The 13108-nt window shown below is 44.5% G+C and overlaps 1 protein-coding gene across 2 annotated transcripts; it reads right to left on the bottom strand.

The window, feature by feature from the left end:
* Positions 1–339: 339 nt before the first annotated feature.
* On the bottom strand, positions 340–12865 carry cdr2l (cerebellar degeneration-related protein 2-like). Of its 2 annotated transcripts, XM_084071815.1 has the most exons (7): positions 12582–12865; positions 8695–8776; positions 6814–6926; positions 6219–6367; positions 4133–4297; positions 3074–3380; positions 340–2260 (listed from the first exon to the last, which is right to left on the bottom strand). In XM_084071815.1, exons 3-7 carry the CDS (start codon positions 6850–6852, stop codon positions 1550–1552), a joined length of 1371 nt encoding a protein of 456 aa, XP_083927941.1. In that variant the 5' UTR covers positions 6853–6926; positions 8695–8776; positions 12582–12865; the 3' UTR covers positions 340–1549. The 2 variants fall into 2 exon arrangements, with proteins under 2 accessions (XP_083927941.1, XP_083927940.1); XM_084071814.1 differs by lacking the exon at positions 8695–8776.
* Between the last annotated feature and the right edge of the window lie 243 nt (positions 12866–13108).

Below are 13108 nucleotides of genomic sequence, written 5' to 3'. Positions count from 1 at the left end.
GCATGTTTTTAATTGTGCGGGAACACATTTTAAATGACTCATTCATTACAACTACAAATAAGATGTCAACGTTGACGTGGAGATTTCACAGTGTACACAGTGTGTAACATCTAACACAAATCAAAACCCCACGTACAAATGCAACAATACATGGCCGCTAAAAGCTCCCTTACGTAATAATGCATGCCGTTAATAGTTGCTAACCACTTAAGCGCTACATAATTGGTCATACAACAAATGCCGAAAATTGCCGATCTGCAAGCTCACAACACGTCACAACGTGACGTGTTGTGAGCTTGCATATCGGCTATTTTCGCTATTTTTGACAAATATGGACGTCAGGGTTAAATGTGGTTAAACAACACCTCTGTAGCATTAGCATTTCCGGAGTCAGTGCCTTCACCAAATACGTTATGGTAAACCATTTAAACAAACAAGATAACCCAGTCTACTTGAATGTAATGAATATTTATGTGCAACACATTTTGGCAACATAACGGGGAGGTCTTGTGAAGGAATGCTATCCAGACAATTCCTTAAATCCACACACAAAACACCCCCAACTTTATACATCATTAACGTTACTTCTATCTGCATCGTCACACTGAGTCTTCTATATATTCAAGACAACGGATTTGAGGTTTTGACCGTTTGTTGATCTTAAATCAGGTAAAATAGTAGGCCTATGTCTTTCTTCTTTTAATGGATCCATTCATGCATCATGCCGGATGTACTTTCTTGGCATAATTAGTATCAGAACATCAGAAAAATTATTTCCATCCATTTTTAAATAAATGACTTGGCATAAGTAATCATGGTTTCCAAAGGAGTCATTGGCAATAGAGTTAAATCATGTTTGCATTAGTACCATCCTCCATCAATAACAAATCCCATGTAGATCACACTGGATTGTCTTTAAAGTCTTTAGAATTGTTATCTCACAACCTGTCACCCAGCCAAAGCAGTGGAACCTTTCATCTATGTAGTGATATGTAACATTTGGCAGTTTGAAGTTGAATCAAGCTAGTGTCTTAAGTGCAGAGAAGGCATCCATAACAACTCACATAGCCACATGATCAGACATCTCCGCCTTCCAATACGACAGGTGAAAAATCTCAATTCATTGTAGGGAGTAAAACTGGGTGGCTGCAATTCAGAGATTTATCTTTTGTATTGGGACAGTATCGGTTTTCAAAGCAGTAGACTTAGGGTGGTTAGCAGAGAGTTCTCTGCTGTTCTAGCCCCTACAATGACTTTAGATTTCCCCAGACACTTCGGTAGGCAGAGATCTCACATCGTGTGGCCATGTGAGACTATCCACAACAGACTATGCAACATTAAACACCTTCTGCCCTGACAACAGGCATCCTGTCATTAAAGCCTAATTTACAGTCTGTCGCCCGATGGTGTTGCTTGGCAAAAAGTGTAGATTTTCGCTGAGAGGCAGTGTCATAGCATGGATTAGGCTTCAGACATGAGTGGCCAAACCAGCAGCAGTCAAAACAGGGAGACAAATAACTTTGTCTTTGAGGTTTTGTCTTTCAGTGCATCATGAAGTCTCATCTTCAGTCAGAGTGGATTTTTTGGGTGGTTTTCCTTTGCTCGACTTGCTGGCCTTTCTGCCCTTGCTGGGGTTCAGGTCACTCTTGGTCTTCTGCAGACGAGAGAAGATCTCCTTGAACAGAGCCTTGTACTCCGGCGTGTTCTGGCCGAGCCGCTTGTCCACTTGCTCCACCTGCCGGCTGATCCCCTCCAGCGCCTCCGGGGTGGAGGGCGTCTGAGGGGGCGTGGGAGGGCCGGAGGAGGAGGCGCAGGCGGCCCCTGACGTGGAGGCTCCGCAGGAGGAGACCATGCTGTAGTCCTTCATGGACGGGTCCCTGGAAACGGGCCGCGACGTCTGCGACCCGGCGTGACACATGCTCTCCTCGTGGCGCCGGCACTTCCCCAGCAGCTCCTCGTACTTCTCCAGCAGAGCGTGGTACTGCTCGTCCACCTCCCTGAGGATGGACATGCCGCGCTTGCGCACGCCGTTGGCGTGGAGCGCGTAGCTGCCCTGGCGCCTGCCCGAAGCGTCGCGGGCCGAGATGGCGTTCAGGGCCGTGTCGCTGCAGCTCTTCCTCACCGGGACCCCCTGCTGGCCGGGCGCGCTCTCCCCGGCGCCGCCCGCTTTTCCTTCCTGCGGCCCCGTGCCCGCGTCCGGCGTGTCGGTCTCTGGGGCGTTGTTGAGCAGCGTCTGCTCCAGGCCGTCCTCCGCGTAGGGCTGTCAACATCAGGATATTTTAGTTGTAAATTTGATTTGTTCAATGCCAAAAACACAACAGATAAGAGCAGATAAGACAAATAACTAAATGTACACAGAATTGACAGACAATGACCTTTACAAATAATCAAAATGAATAATGTACTATGGCCAGAACGTGCCATGCATTTAAGCATTGTATTCTTTTTGAAGATTTTCTAAAATATCTAATATCTAACCTTTTGATTTATTAACTGAGATATGAAATCAGTAAATCAGTGAACTTCTGGTGAATTTACAGGCGGAGTGTTTTTTGTCGGAAAGCCGCCATGTAACCGCTCTATGCACAGCAGCCATATTGGACAGAAATTGGGCCCCTTCCTTACTTCCTTCACAGGTGTTACCAATGACACTAATGAAGGCTCTGTTCCAATTTAGTGGAGCACAGTGGTTCTCAAACCTTTTAATTTCAAGGACCCCCATAACTCTGAGAGTGTACAAATGGAACCAAATGGACCCGGGAGGGTCCATTTGGTTCCATTTGTACACTCTCAGAGTTACACCCTCTCAAGGAACCATGAGGGTCCCTGGACCACACTTTGAGACCCACTAGTATTTCTAGTGAGCCAACATGCACAATATCAGCACCCTGACTCTGTTTGACCAGAATGGAACAGAGCCTTCATTAGTATCATTGGTAACACCTGTGAAGGAAGTCAGAAGAGACCCAATTTTTCTCCAAAATGGCCGCTGTGCATAGAGCCTATTGTGATCATCTCAAATGACAGCAGTCATGTGATTATATAATAATAACAATGGCGATGACATGCCTACCTCCACGCCACCCATCAGACAGACCCGGGAGCGTCGGAGCTGCTGCATCTCCTGCAGCTCGGCCTCCAGCTCCTGGACGCGCAGCTGGCAGCCCTCGGCCCCCAGGAGGCGCTGCTCCAGCCGCTCGAACTCCTGGAGGACGGCGGTGCACTCGCGCTCGGCGCCCTCCCGCCTGCCCCGCTCGGTCGCCATGGCGGCGCGCAGGGACGCCACGATGTCCCGCAGCCGGTCGTTCTCCTCGTCCGCCGGGCGGCGCTCCGCCAGGTCCACGCTGCCCGGGTTGGCCAATAGGAAGCCGTCCTCGTACCTGCCAGAGAGCAGGGAACGCATTTAACCCATTAAGACCTGAGGACCCGATTCTACAAAATATCTTCTAAATCCTAATTTGTGTCCTAAAATGTTGCCATATCAGTGGGGTGCTCAAACTCTTTTGTGTCAAGGACCCCCAAAATGATATGTATTTAGCTGCCGACCCCCATCTCAAAATATTTTGTTCCAGGGACCCCCAGAATCAAAGATTTGAGTTAAAAATGTTATGTTAAAAAATACATGTATTCAAAGATTTGCACAAATGTTCACGATTTTTCAAAAATAGCAGATATACAAGCTCGTACGGCACAGCGAACGTTTCTGACTGTGCTGTAAGTATGAGCTGTCAAGACTGTCAATCATTGACAGCCCATCAACCAATTCTCTCAATACCGCCAAGCCAGAAACGATAGATGATTAGATTTGCCTCCATGAAATAACATAGTCAGTGTGCACTATGAAAAACAAGTGATCAGAAAACGGTGTGTGAAATGGTCTTCCTTTAATTTATACGACAGAATTCGCATTCATTCAAAAACTATTGTTTATTCATAAGCCGGTCCAGCTGGCCCTCGTTCACTGCAATGCATTCCCTCAAACATTCGGTTCCAGTTACATGTGCATCAATGGCACATGCCTGCCTGTCCCAAGTAGCTTGCACTGGGGCCCGCCGTCACTACGTCACGCCACTGTGATTAACACTAGTCTTACTGAAACTATACTCAGCGACTGCATTCATTGGGTATTAACCTGGGTGCGGTGCACAGCTCTTTGAGGCAGGGGAAGGAGTGCACGGTCTTGCGTCGTTCCCTCTTCTCCCTGCGGACCCTCAGCTCCTCCAGGGAACGCAGCTCGTCCACTCGAGAGGTCAGACTGTCCACCTGATTCTGCAACCCCTCCATAGTGCCTGTCAACCTATGCACACAAGACAAACACACACATGCATTTGCATAACTATACTTGCGAGGACCCTCACTACTACATACAGCAGTGTTTCTCAAAATAATTGAATTTCAAAGACCCTCGTAACAACTACAAAAATGGAACCAAATGTACCTGGTAAGGGTCCATTTGTACACCTCACCGTTCAAAGAGTCCATTTGGAACCCCCCTCAAGGAACCCTGAGGGTCCCTAGACCCCACTTTGAGAACCATGACATACAGTATCTAACCCTAATCCTTACCCTAACTGTAAAGGGTGACTTCACCGATTGTGTAATTTCATATAAAACTTCCCGATATGTTTTGTGTCTCCAGAGCTCACTCTCAAAAGCACAAGGGCTTATTGTGTGGGCTGTTCATCAGAAATATTAAGTACAAGGGCGTACATACACATGAGTGCAAATGTAACAATACTGTTAAATAATAATAAATTATCAACATAACATTCTCCTAAAGCCAGTGTTCTGAACAGAAGGTCTGGATGGGGCATTAAGAACAGAGGAAACCATTCACATAGTAATCTTATTAGCCATTGCTAAGACTAGTAATCTGAATCTAAAATCCCTAATTATTGTGATTAGGAAATCACTATGGAGAAAATAACACCTGATACACAGTTTATTTATTAATTATTTGTCTTTGTCACTTTTTTTTAACCACTTTACTGTGGTAAAAACATTCTGAACTGAAAAGATGACATAGGCTAGGCTGGCCAGAGGGCAGACACGTTTGTGCATGATTTATCTGCATCGGAAATGAGCAAAAACAGAAACAAACTCGATCATGTTTTGAGTGCACTGCACACCATCCCTTTGACTGGTATGTTTTGTAAATGCCACAGTTGCCTTCATACCATCTCTCCTGTTAATTTTGGGTTTATTTGCCCTCCGTTTCACCCATTCCGTCTGCATCTGTCGCGTGTCTGCTTGTAAAGCTGTTTTCTTCGTATGAAATACAAATAGCATAATAGCCAGCATACAAATAAAGAACTTCTGTGTGTGGGTGGTGGTGTTGGCTACTGTCCAGGTTTTAATGAATGCATTGATTGGTCGACAGTATGCATAGTTAATCAGTCTGTCAGACACACAACAGCCAGCCATTTACCAAACTAGACTAGGGGGCAAAAGAAATAAGAAATCTTCATAGTGCAATCTATTCTTTTAATCAGCCCTGGATATTCCTAACTATATGATGGGAAAGAAGTGGACAGTGAAGTGCTAGGGAAGGTCTCCAGTCCTACAAGTATTTGCATCAAAATGTAATGGTCAAGACCTGAATGGAACGATGCGCATTGAAATCAATATCAAACGTCTCCTGCCTAAGTTGAAGTCATTGCACTCATGCACTGGATGTTTAACACTAAAACCGGGAAAGCATCCGTGTCATTTTAGATTTTTTGCGTTTGCTATTCAAAAACGACTCGCAGCGCATCACTGCGTGGTACATATGCTATTTTTTTACATTTTTGAAAAATATTTTAAAGTGAGAACTACTGGTTTAGAAGGCATTTGTAGATTCTGGGAACGCATCTACAAATGTCTTCTAAATCCTAACAGGTTTCTGAAAAACCCCGATGTTGCTATATCAGTGGTTCTCAAACTTTTTCATGTCAAGGACCCCATCTCCAAATATTTAGTTCCAGGGACCCCCAGAAGCAAAGATTTGAGTTACAAATGTATATATATTCGAAGATTTGCAGAAATGTTCACGATTTTTTTTTTTTAATAGCAGATCTACAAGCTCATAGCGCGGCACTTGTGCTGTGCTATTATCTTGTATATCTGCTATTTTTGAATAGCCCAAAGTACAAAATAATGGTTATAGCTAAAATCTAAAATGACACAGATGTGTTCCCGGATTGAATGGGTTCAGTGTGAACTACTCGAGCGTTCACCTGTCTATCTTCTGCTGCGAGGCCTTGCTCTCCAGCACCAGCTTCTCGTTGGTGATCTCCAGCTCTCTGGCCGTGACGTCCAGCTGTTCGTACACCTTGGCATGCTGCTCATTCATCTCCCTCAGCATCTCCAGCTGCTTGGACAGGTACTGCAGAGGGGAGAGACATTTGAGTATGTTAACCCATTAAGGCCTGAGGCCGATTCTACAAAATGTCTTCTAAATCTGTTTTCTTTTTTTTTTACGTATGTTGCTATATCAGTGGTTCTCAAACTTTTTCATGTCAAGGACCCCCAAAATGATATGTATTTGGCCGCGGCCCGTCATCTCAAAATATTTTGTTCCAGGGACCCCCAGAATCATATTTTTTTTTAAATAGCAGATCTACAAGCTTGTATATCTGCTATTTTTGAATAGCCAAAGTGTAAAATAATGCTTTTTAGCTCAAATAAAAAAATTAAACAGATGCGTTCCAGGTCTTAAAAGGGTTAAAGTGCAGGTCCTCAACTGCACTGAAAGTGAATCGAACTGGGGCATTTTTCCTTGATGTTCATAATATCACACACATGATGGCTTGCACTCTGGACCACGGTTACCTCAATCTCCTGCACTTGCTCCTCATTGTTGATGTACATCTGCTGCAGAGAGTCCTCCAGCTCCTTGTTGCGCTCCAGCAGAGTCTTGCCCAGTTCTGCTGCCAGGTGCAGGTCTAATAAAAGACACAAACAAATGAGTACAAACATGCAAGAGATACAGTAGTGGTTAGAGAGAACTAGGGTTGGGATCCGGAATCGGATCCCAACCCTGGGTTGGAATCCTAAAGGATCCCAACCCTAGTGATAACATTATGATTAAACTTTATGATGTGACACCATATTTTCATCACCCTTAGCCTTTAAAAAAAAGGAGGGAAAAAAATCAAAGACTTTCATGATTGACAAGGCCATGCTCATTTGCAGCAACCACCCCCGATTCAGGTCAAATTAATTGAAAATGCATCACAAGGGAAGAGAAGATCCCTTTCTCTATTCTGCCTATAGGGGCTTTTTCTGTTTAAATCCTGTCTTTTCTGATTAAGACAAGCCACCGTGACCCCATACAAGATGAGCTCAAGAAAACCTAGATGAAAGAGGAAGGCCTTGGGAGGAAAGACCTACTTAGCAACTGGGCTTGTTTACTTGGAATACTAAAAAGGCACAGGAGACGCATATATGTAAGACTACTCTGAGCATCCGGAGACTAACGTGATCTAGATGTCAGGGGATGAGTTTACCTCCTCTGTCTCTTTACCACGCGGGGGGACTCACTGTGTACTGTACCTGGAGGTGGGGGTGTGGTGTTTTTCTTTGTTACAGTTCATGGGTATAAGACAAGTTGTCTGCTCTGCTGACAATGAAGTAAACCTGCTTCTGCGTAAAGTAACTAAAAGTCAACAATCCCAAAAAAACCTAGGCTTTGAGTCCTGCTGAACCAATTTCCCAACAACAAGCTGAGGAAAGTGGGGAACGTGAATTGGGCATGGAGTCATGGACGTCAACACAACACTGAATGGGACCATTCAGTGTTTGATCTATTGTATAAGTGCAGCCAGTCAATACAGGGCAACACACACCGGAAGCCATCTACAGCAGGAGCCTGAGCTCCTAATAAGACCCCACACACACACACACGAAAATCCCCGGGGATTTTCCTGTTCTCTACAGCAGTGGTTCTCAAAGTGAGATCCAGGCGGTCCCCAGCTAAATTAGTTAATATCGCATCAAAATCACTTCAACCTCTTGAACTAAAATTGATACTTCAGCTATTCAAAATGGTCAACATTTAAAGGTAGGGTAAGTGATATTTTTTGGTTAAAACAAAAAGTATTTTGTTAAAAGGTTAAAATACTATATTCTGATAGTAATCATTGCTATAAAGTGTTTGTGCAGTAACAGATGTCTCCCTGTCTCTCCAGCTCTTTAATAAACAGAAAATACATTTTCCGGTAGGTGTCAAAATCTCAGCCAATCAGGAGAAAGTACCCATTTTTAAGCTTCATTTGTATAGTGTTCCAGTTCCAATTTTGTCAGCTCATTTCTTAGTGTCATCACTTCCAATTTCACTTGTTTAATCTGTATCCTGATTGAGTTCTCTGTCCTGGTTGGATAAAATTGGAAATGAAACTTAAACGAAAATGCATTTTCTGTTTAATAAAGAGGTGGAGAGACAAGGAGACTCCGGTTACTGAACAAACACTCTATAGCAATGAGTACTATCAGAATATAGAGCTATTTAACACTTATTTTAACAAAAGCAAATCACTTACCCTACCTTTAACAACACAAACTTATCTTATTGGGGTCCCTCCCTGGCGCAGAATATTTTCAGATGGGGGGCCGTGGCCTATTATTACATATCAATTTGGGGGTTCTAGACATGGAAATGTTTGAGAGACACTGCTCTACAGCCTCAGTTGGGCGTACGTATACATTATTCACCTCTCACAGAGAGAAGGCCTAGTTGGCCCGAGGATTCTGCTGGCTCCAACGTACTAACAGCCCTTACAGCAGGGGAGGGGTACTGGGGAAGACAAAGTGAAAGGCATTGACCTCCATTATAGAGTAGTAATGCAGCATTTTATCACCACAATGTACAGTGTCAGCATTGACAGTAACACACACACATACAGGATGTTTCCTCACAGGGGTAAGTCACCTGGGAGTAATATGATTTACTGTCTGCCCCGTCTGGAGAGGAGGCTGGCTGTGTGTGTGTCTCAGCAATGTGCTTAGAGTAGGTGTGGGGGTGCGTGTGCGTGTGTGTGTGTGTGTGTGTACGCGCGAGAGAGAAATCACCCGCCGATTATTAAGCCGAATTATACAAATAGGTCATTGTAATATTGTCTAGCCACATGTGGACCTCATCTACATTCAAATTATGCCAAACCGTGACCGAGGTTTTGTGATACTGGCTCTGTGGAATCTCTAAAATGCACAAAATACCAGCGTGCTACTGTAACAACACATCTCCAGAGGTGTCTATGGACTTGTTAGACTACTGTATATGTGTGAGTGTCTCTCTCTGTGGGATAGACCTCAGCACCCGACTCAAAGCTTACCAAAGCAGCTTTGAGCCTCATCATCCCACTGTACATGACCTGTAAGAGAGAAAAGAGGCAGGCAGGTGTACTCAGCTAGTGTGTGTGTGTGTGTGTGTGTGTGTGTGTGTGTGTGTGTGTGTGTGTGTGTGTGTGTGTGTGTGTGTGTGTGTGTGTGTGTGTGTGTGTGTGTGTGTGTGTGTGTGTGTGTGTGTGTGTGTGTGTGTGTGTGTGTGTGTGTGTGTGTGTGTGTGTGTGTGTGTGTGTGTGTGTGTGTGTGTCCGCTGGGCTTGGTATCTGATCTGGGCTTTATTCAATATCGGGCCTCGAAGCATTGAGCTGATCTGATTAGGAGTCTATAAACAAAAGCACCTCTCAGTGCCACGATCAGACATTTCAGGCTTTGGAGGTTATGTGGGAAACTTTTCTGCAATCCTGATCTAAACACTCACTGCTCCAAACTAATGACCTCATATTGTGACCATGCATGGTAATCGCTGCAAGCTGTGCAGGCACATTTTGCTTTGGGAACAATGCTGTTATATGCAAGTTCTACGGTACACAGGTGAGCCTTGCGCTCATTAGTAACTGAACAGTAGCATCTCTGGGCAGATGGTACGGTGTGATGATGTCATGTTCAATGGCTGTAGTTAGTTCAGCTCCATTCCCTCCCACAGAATGTGAGATTCACACATCAAAGGGAATATATAGATACTAGATGTTCAGGCCACCGAGCAGCCTTCACACCTACATTTTTAGGCCTCTCGTGGGGTCTGGAAATGCAGTTTCAACACGTGACATAATATACTGTATATATGCGACTCCAGGTTCACAAACGTGACGTCTGGATTTGGACAGAAATGTCACGTTAGTATCATGTGTGCAACCGTTAACATTGTGTTTGTGATGTCCCACCACCCCCCTGGGCCCTCCCACTGAATGGGAGTCACACATCAAAGGGAATATAGAGATATGTCACGTATCTCCATAGTCACGCTCAGAGTCGTGCATCAACGGTTGGAACACATAATGTGTGCCAACAGTTAATGCACGATTCAGAGCGTGACTGAACTGGGGATAGATGGATGCAATTGAATATGGCATTATTGAGTTTATTTAGCAAATTGAGTAGAGAAAATCACATTCTCTGTCCTCCCTGAAGGCAACAGGTGTTGATCTCCAAGGACTGGGGTTTCCACAGTGTATTGCTTGCCATATCCTTAAGGAGCCGTGTTGTTGTGTGGTCTTTGAGGGAAAACAAGTTATATAATAACTAGATGTGAGCTCCAGACATGAGGCCGATGCATTTAGATGCGCACGTGTGGGTTAGTCATGTAGGAATGGAAATTGTCCTGCTGGCACAGAGGGGGCGAACACTCACTGCACTGGCTCTGTATTAACACAGACGGGCGGGGCGATCACGCATGCACAGCGCTCACACACACACACACACACACACACACACACACACACACACACACACACACACACACACACACACACACACACACACACACACACACACACACACACTTATCACCAAGCGGCCCAGACCAGTGTGTTGTTATCAGATAAAACATGAAATGACAGACTGTCCTTGGGCAGTGGGGAGAGGAGGAAGGACTATGTAGATGAGCGAATGAAGTTGCTGGTTACATGGAACAAAAAGTGGGGGATGATTAACACAAATTGTATTCAACCATTCATGTAGTTACTCACAGCCTCTTTCTTCTCTCAGATGGACATTAGTCTAAAAAACATTGTTTGTCAAACATTTTAATTTAAAGGACCCCCATGACTCTGAGTTACAGACTTGTAGGGGTCTATTTGGAACCCTCTCGATGAACCCTGAGGGTGCCTGGACCCCACTTTGAGAACCACAGTGAAATCCTGATGCAGCTTAATTGAACTCAGTTCCTCTCAGAGCTAAATTAACACTCAGGATATGCTGTGCACGCACACGCGCACACAAGCATTTAGTGAAAGGCAGATCTATATCAGGGCCAATTGAATTAGATAAATCTAATAATCATTGTGATGTACGGTAAGGATGTTTTTCTCTCTCCAAATAATCTCATTAACCTGTAGCCTGTTCATGTCAAATATAAAGGTCATGGTCAGAGACAAACAAGCTAGAGTCTATTTCAGTGTCCCTCTAAAGTCCCTGTCAAAATGACTGAAAGAGCAGTGGTGGTAAAAGTACTCCAATTTTTAACTAGTAGTAACTAAACTTTTCAAATAATTGTAGTAAGAGTATAATTTTTGGATCCAAGGTGTATTTGAGTAGCAGTAAAGGTATTGGAAATTGGCAATACTCAAGTACAAATACATACCTCAAAATTGTACTTAAGTAAATGTACTTAGTTACTTTCCACCACTGGCAGGGAGGGTACGAACTACGGCGTATTACGCCCTTTCAGAACAGTCTGCACAATGACTTCTTTCTTTGTTCCAACATTTTCCACATCTTTGAGAATTCCAATCATGTTTTTTGTCTGTTTTTCTTCAGAACATCCTACATGGTGTTGCCACTGGCATCTGACTCACATAGCCATCCATGATGTCAGTCCACTCACACATATCCTTCCATGTCACTCAACCTCTCCAACTCAACATTATTAGAGCCCAGAGGGAATTATAATTATTAATACATCTTTAAGGAGGGACAATGGAGAGAGAATGGATGATGTGACCCTCCATCACCCCCATCCACCGCTCTCTCTATCCCTTGGCTTGGTGGTGAAGGGGAGGACAGAAATCTGTCAGACAGAGGGGCTATTCTAGGAGGCATCACTGACAAGATCTGAATAATTGGCCATGGGAGCAGTGATCGAGGGCTAGTGTGTGTGTGTGTGTGTGTGTGTGTGTGTGTGTGTGTGTGTGTGTGTGTGTGTGTGTGTGTGTGTGTGTGTGTGTGTGTGTGTGTGTGTGTGTGTGTGTGTGTGTGTGTGTGTGTGTGCGTGCGTGAGAGAGAGAGAGAGAGAGAGAGAGAGAGAGAGAGAGACACTCTCCCTTCAGAAGAGGCACTATAATTGATGTATTTAAAGTATAATTATATCCATACCATACAAATCTCACCGTATAAAAACATGGATAGACGACTACCTCAAGAGTAATTTGTCTGTAGGCTTTTACTTCACTGATGATCGAATGCATTTTTTTTTCCTAAAGCCCACTGCGATCATGATAGCTAACGTTGTAGTGAAAACACAACACTCCCGTGTGTAAGCTCGTATGAACAGTCAGTCTCACTGAAACAACCATGTGTTGTATTGTCTCCACACTCACCCTGCTCCAGGTCCCTCTGGTCGTACCAGGGCTCCTCGTCCTCCGTCACAAACTCCTCCATCCCGCCTGCACGGAGCATCGAGGCTCGGCGGAGCGATGATGGAGACGCTGCTTCACCGGCGTCTTCTTCTTGCCATGCAAAGTGCTCTGATGATGATGATGATGATGACGACGGCCGGGTCCGGAAGACAGCGAACAAAAAGCCTTTAGGACGCAGCCTCCCTGACGGCCGGGGTTTAACCCTTTACTGGAAGCTCTACTCAGCGCACCTGCTCCCTAGCTCAGCATCTGCTGCGATCCGACGGAGACTAATACAACCTTTACCCGGTTCAATCAAATCGGAATTACGAACAGCTTGCGATAAATACGAGAGTCGTTTTTGAATAACTTCGACATCCAATTTACCTTGACAACAAATGTATATTTTTTGTTCCCTTTATCTATCAATAGCCTATATCATTCTTCGAAGAGGTACACTACACACACAGAAAGACGTTGCCAATCAGCCAGACTCAGCTTAATGAATG

The sequence above is a fragment of the Gymnoscopelus microlampas genome, assembly GCF_963454915.1.
Source record: "Gymnoscopelus microlampas genome assembly, chromosome: 11".
Classification (NCBI taxonomy): domain Eukaryota; kingdom Metazoa; phylum Chordata; class Actinopteri; order Myctophiformes; family Myctophidae; genus Gymnoscopelus; species Gymnoscopelus microlampas.
Note: the sequence above shows the minus strand (reverse complement) of the source record. Positions and strands in the feature narration are given on the sequence as shown.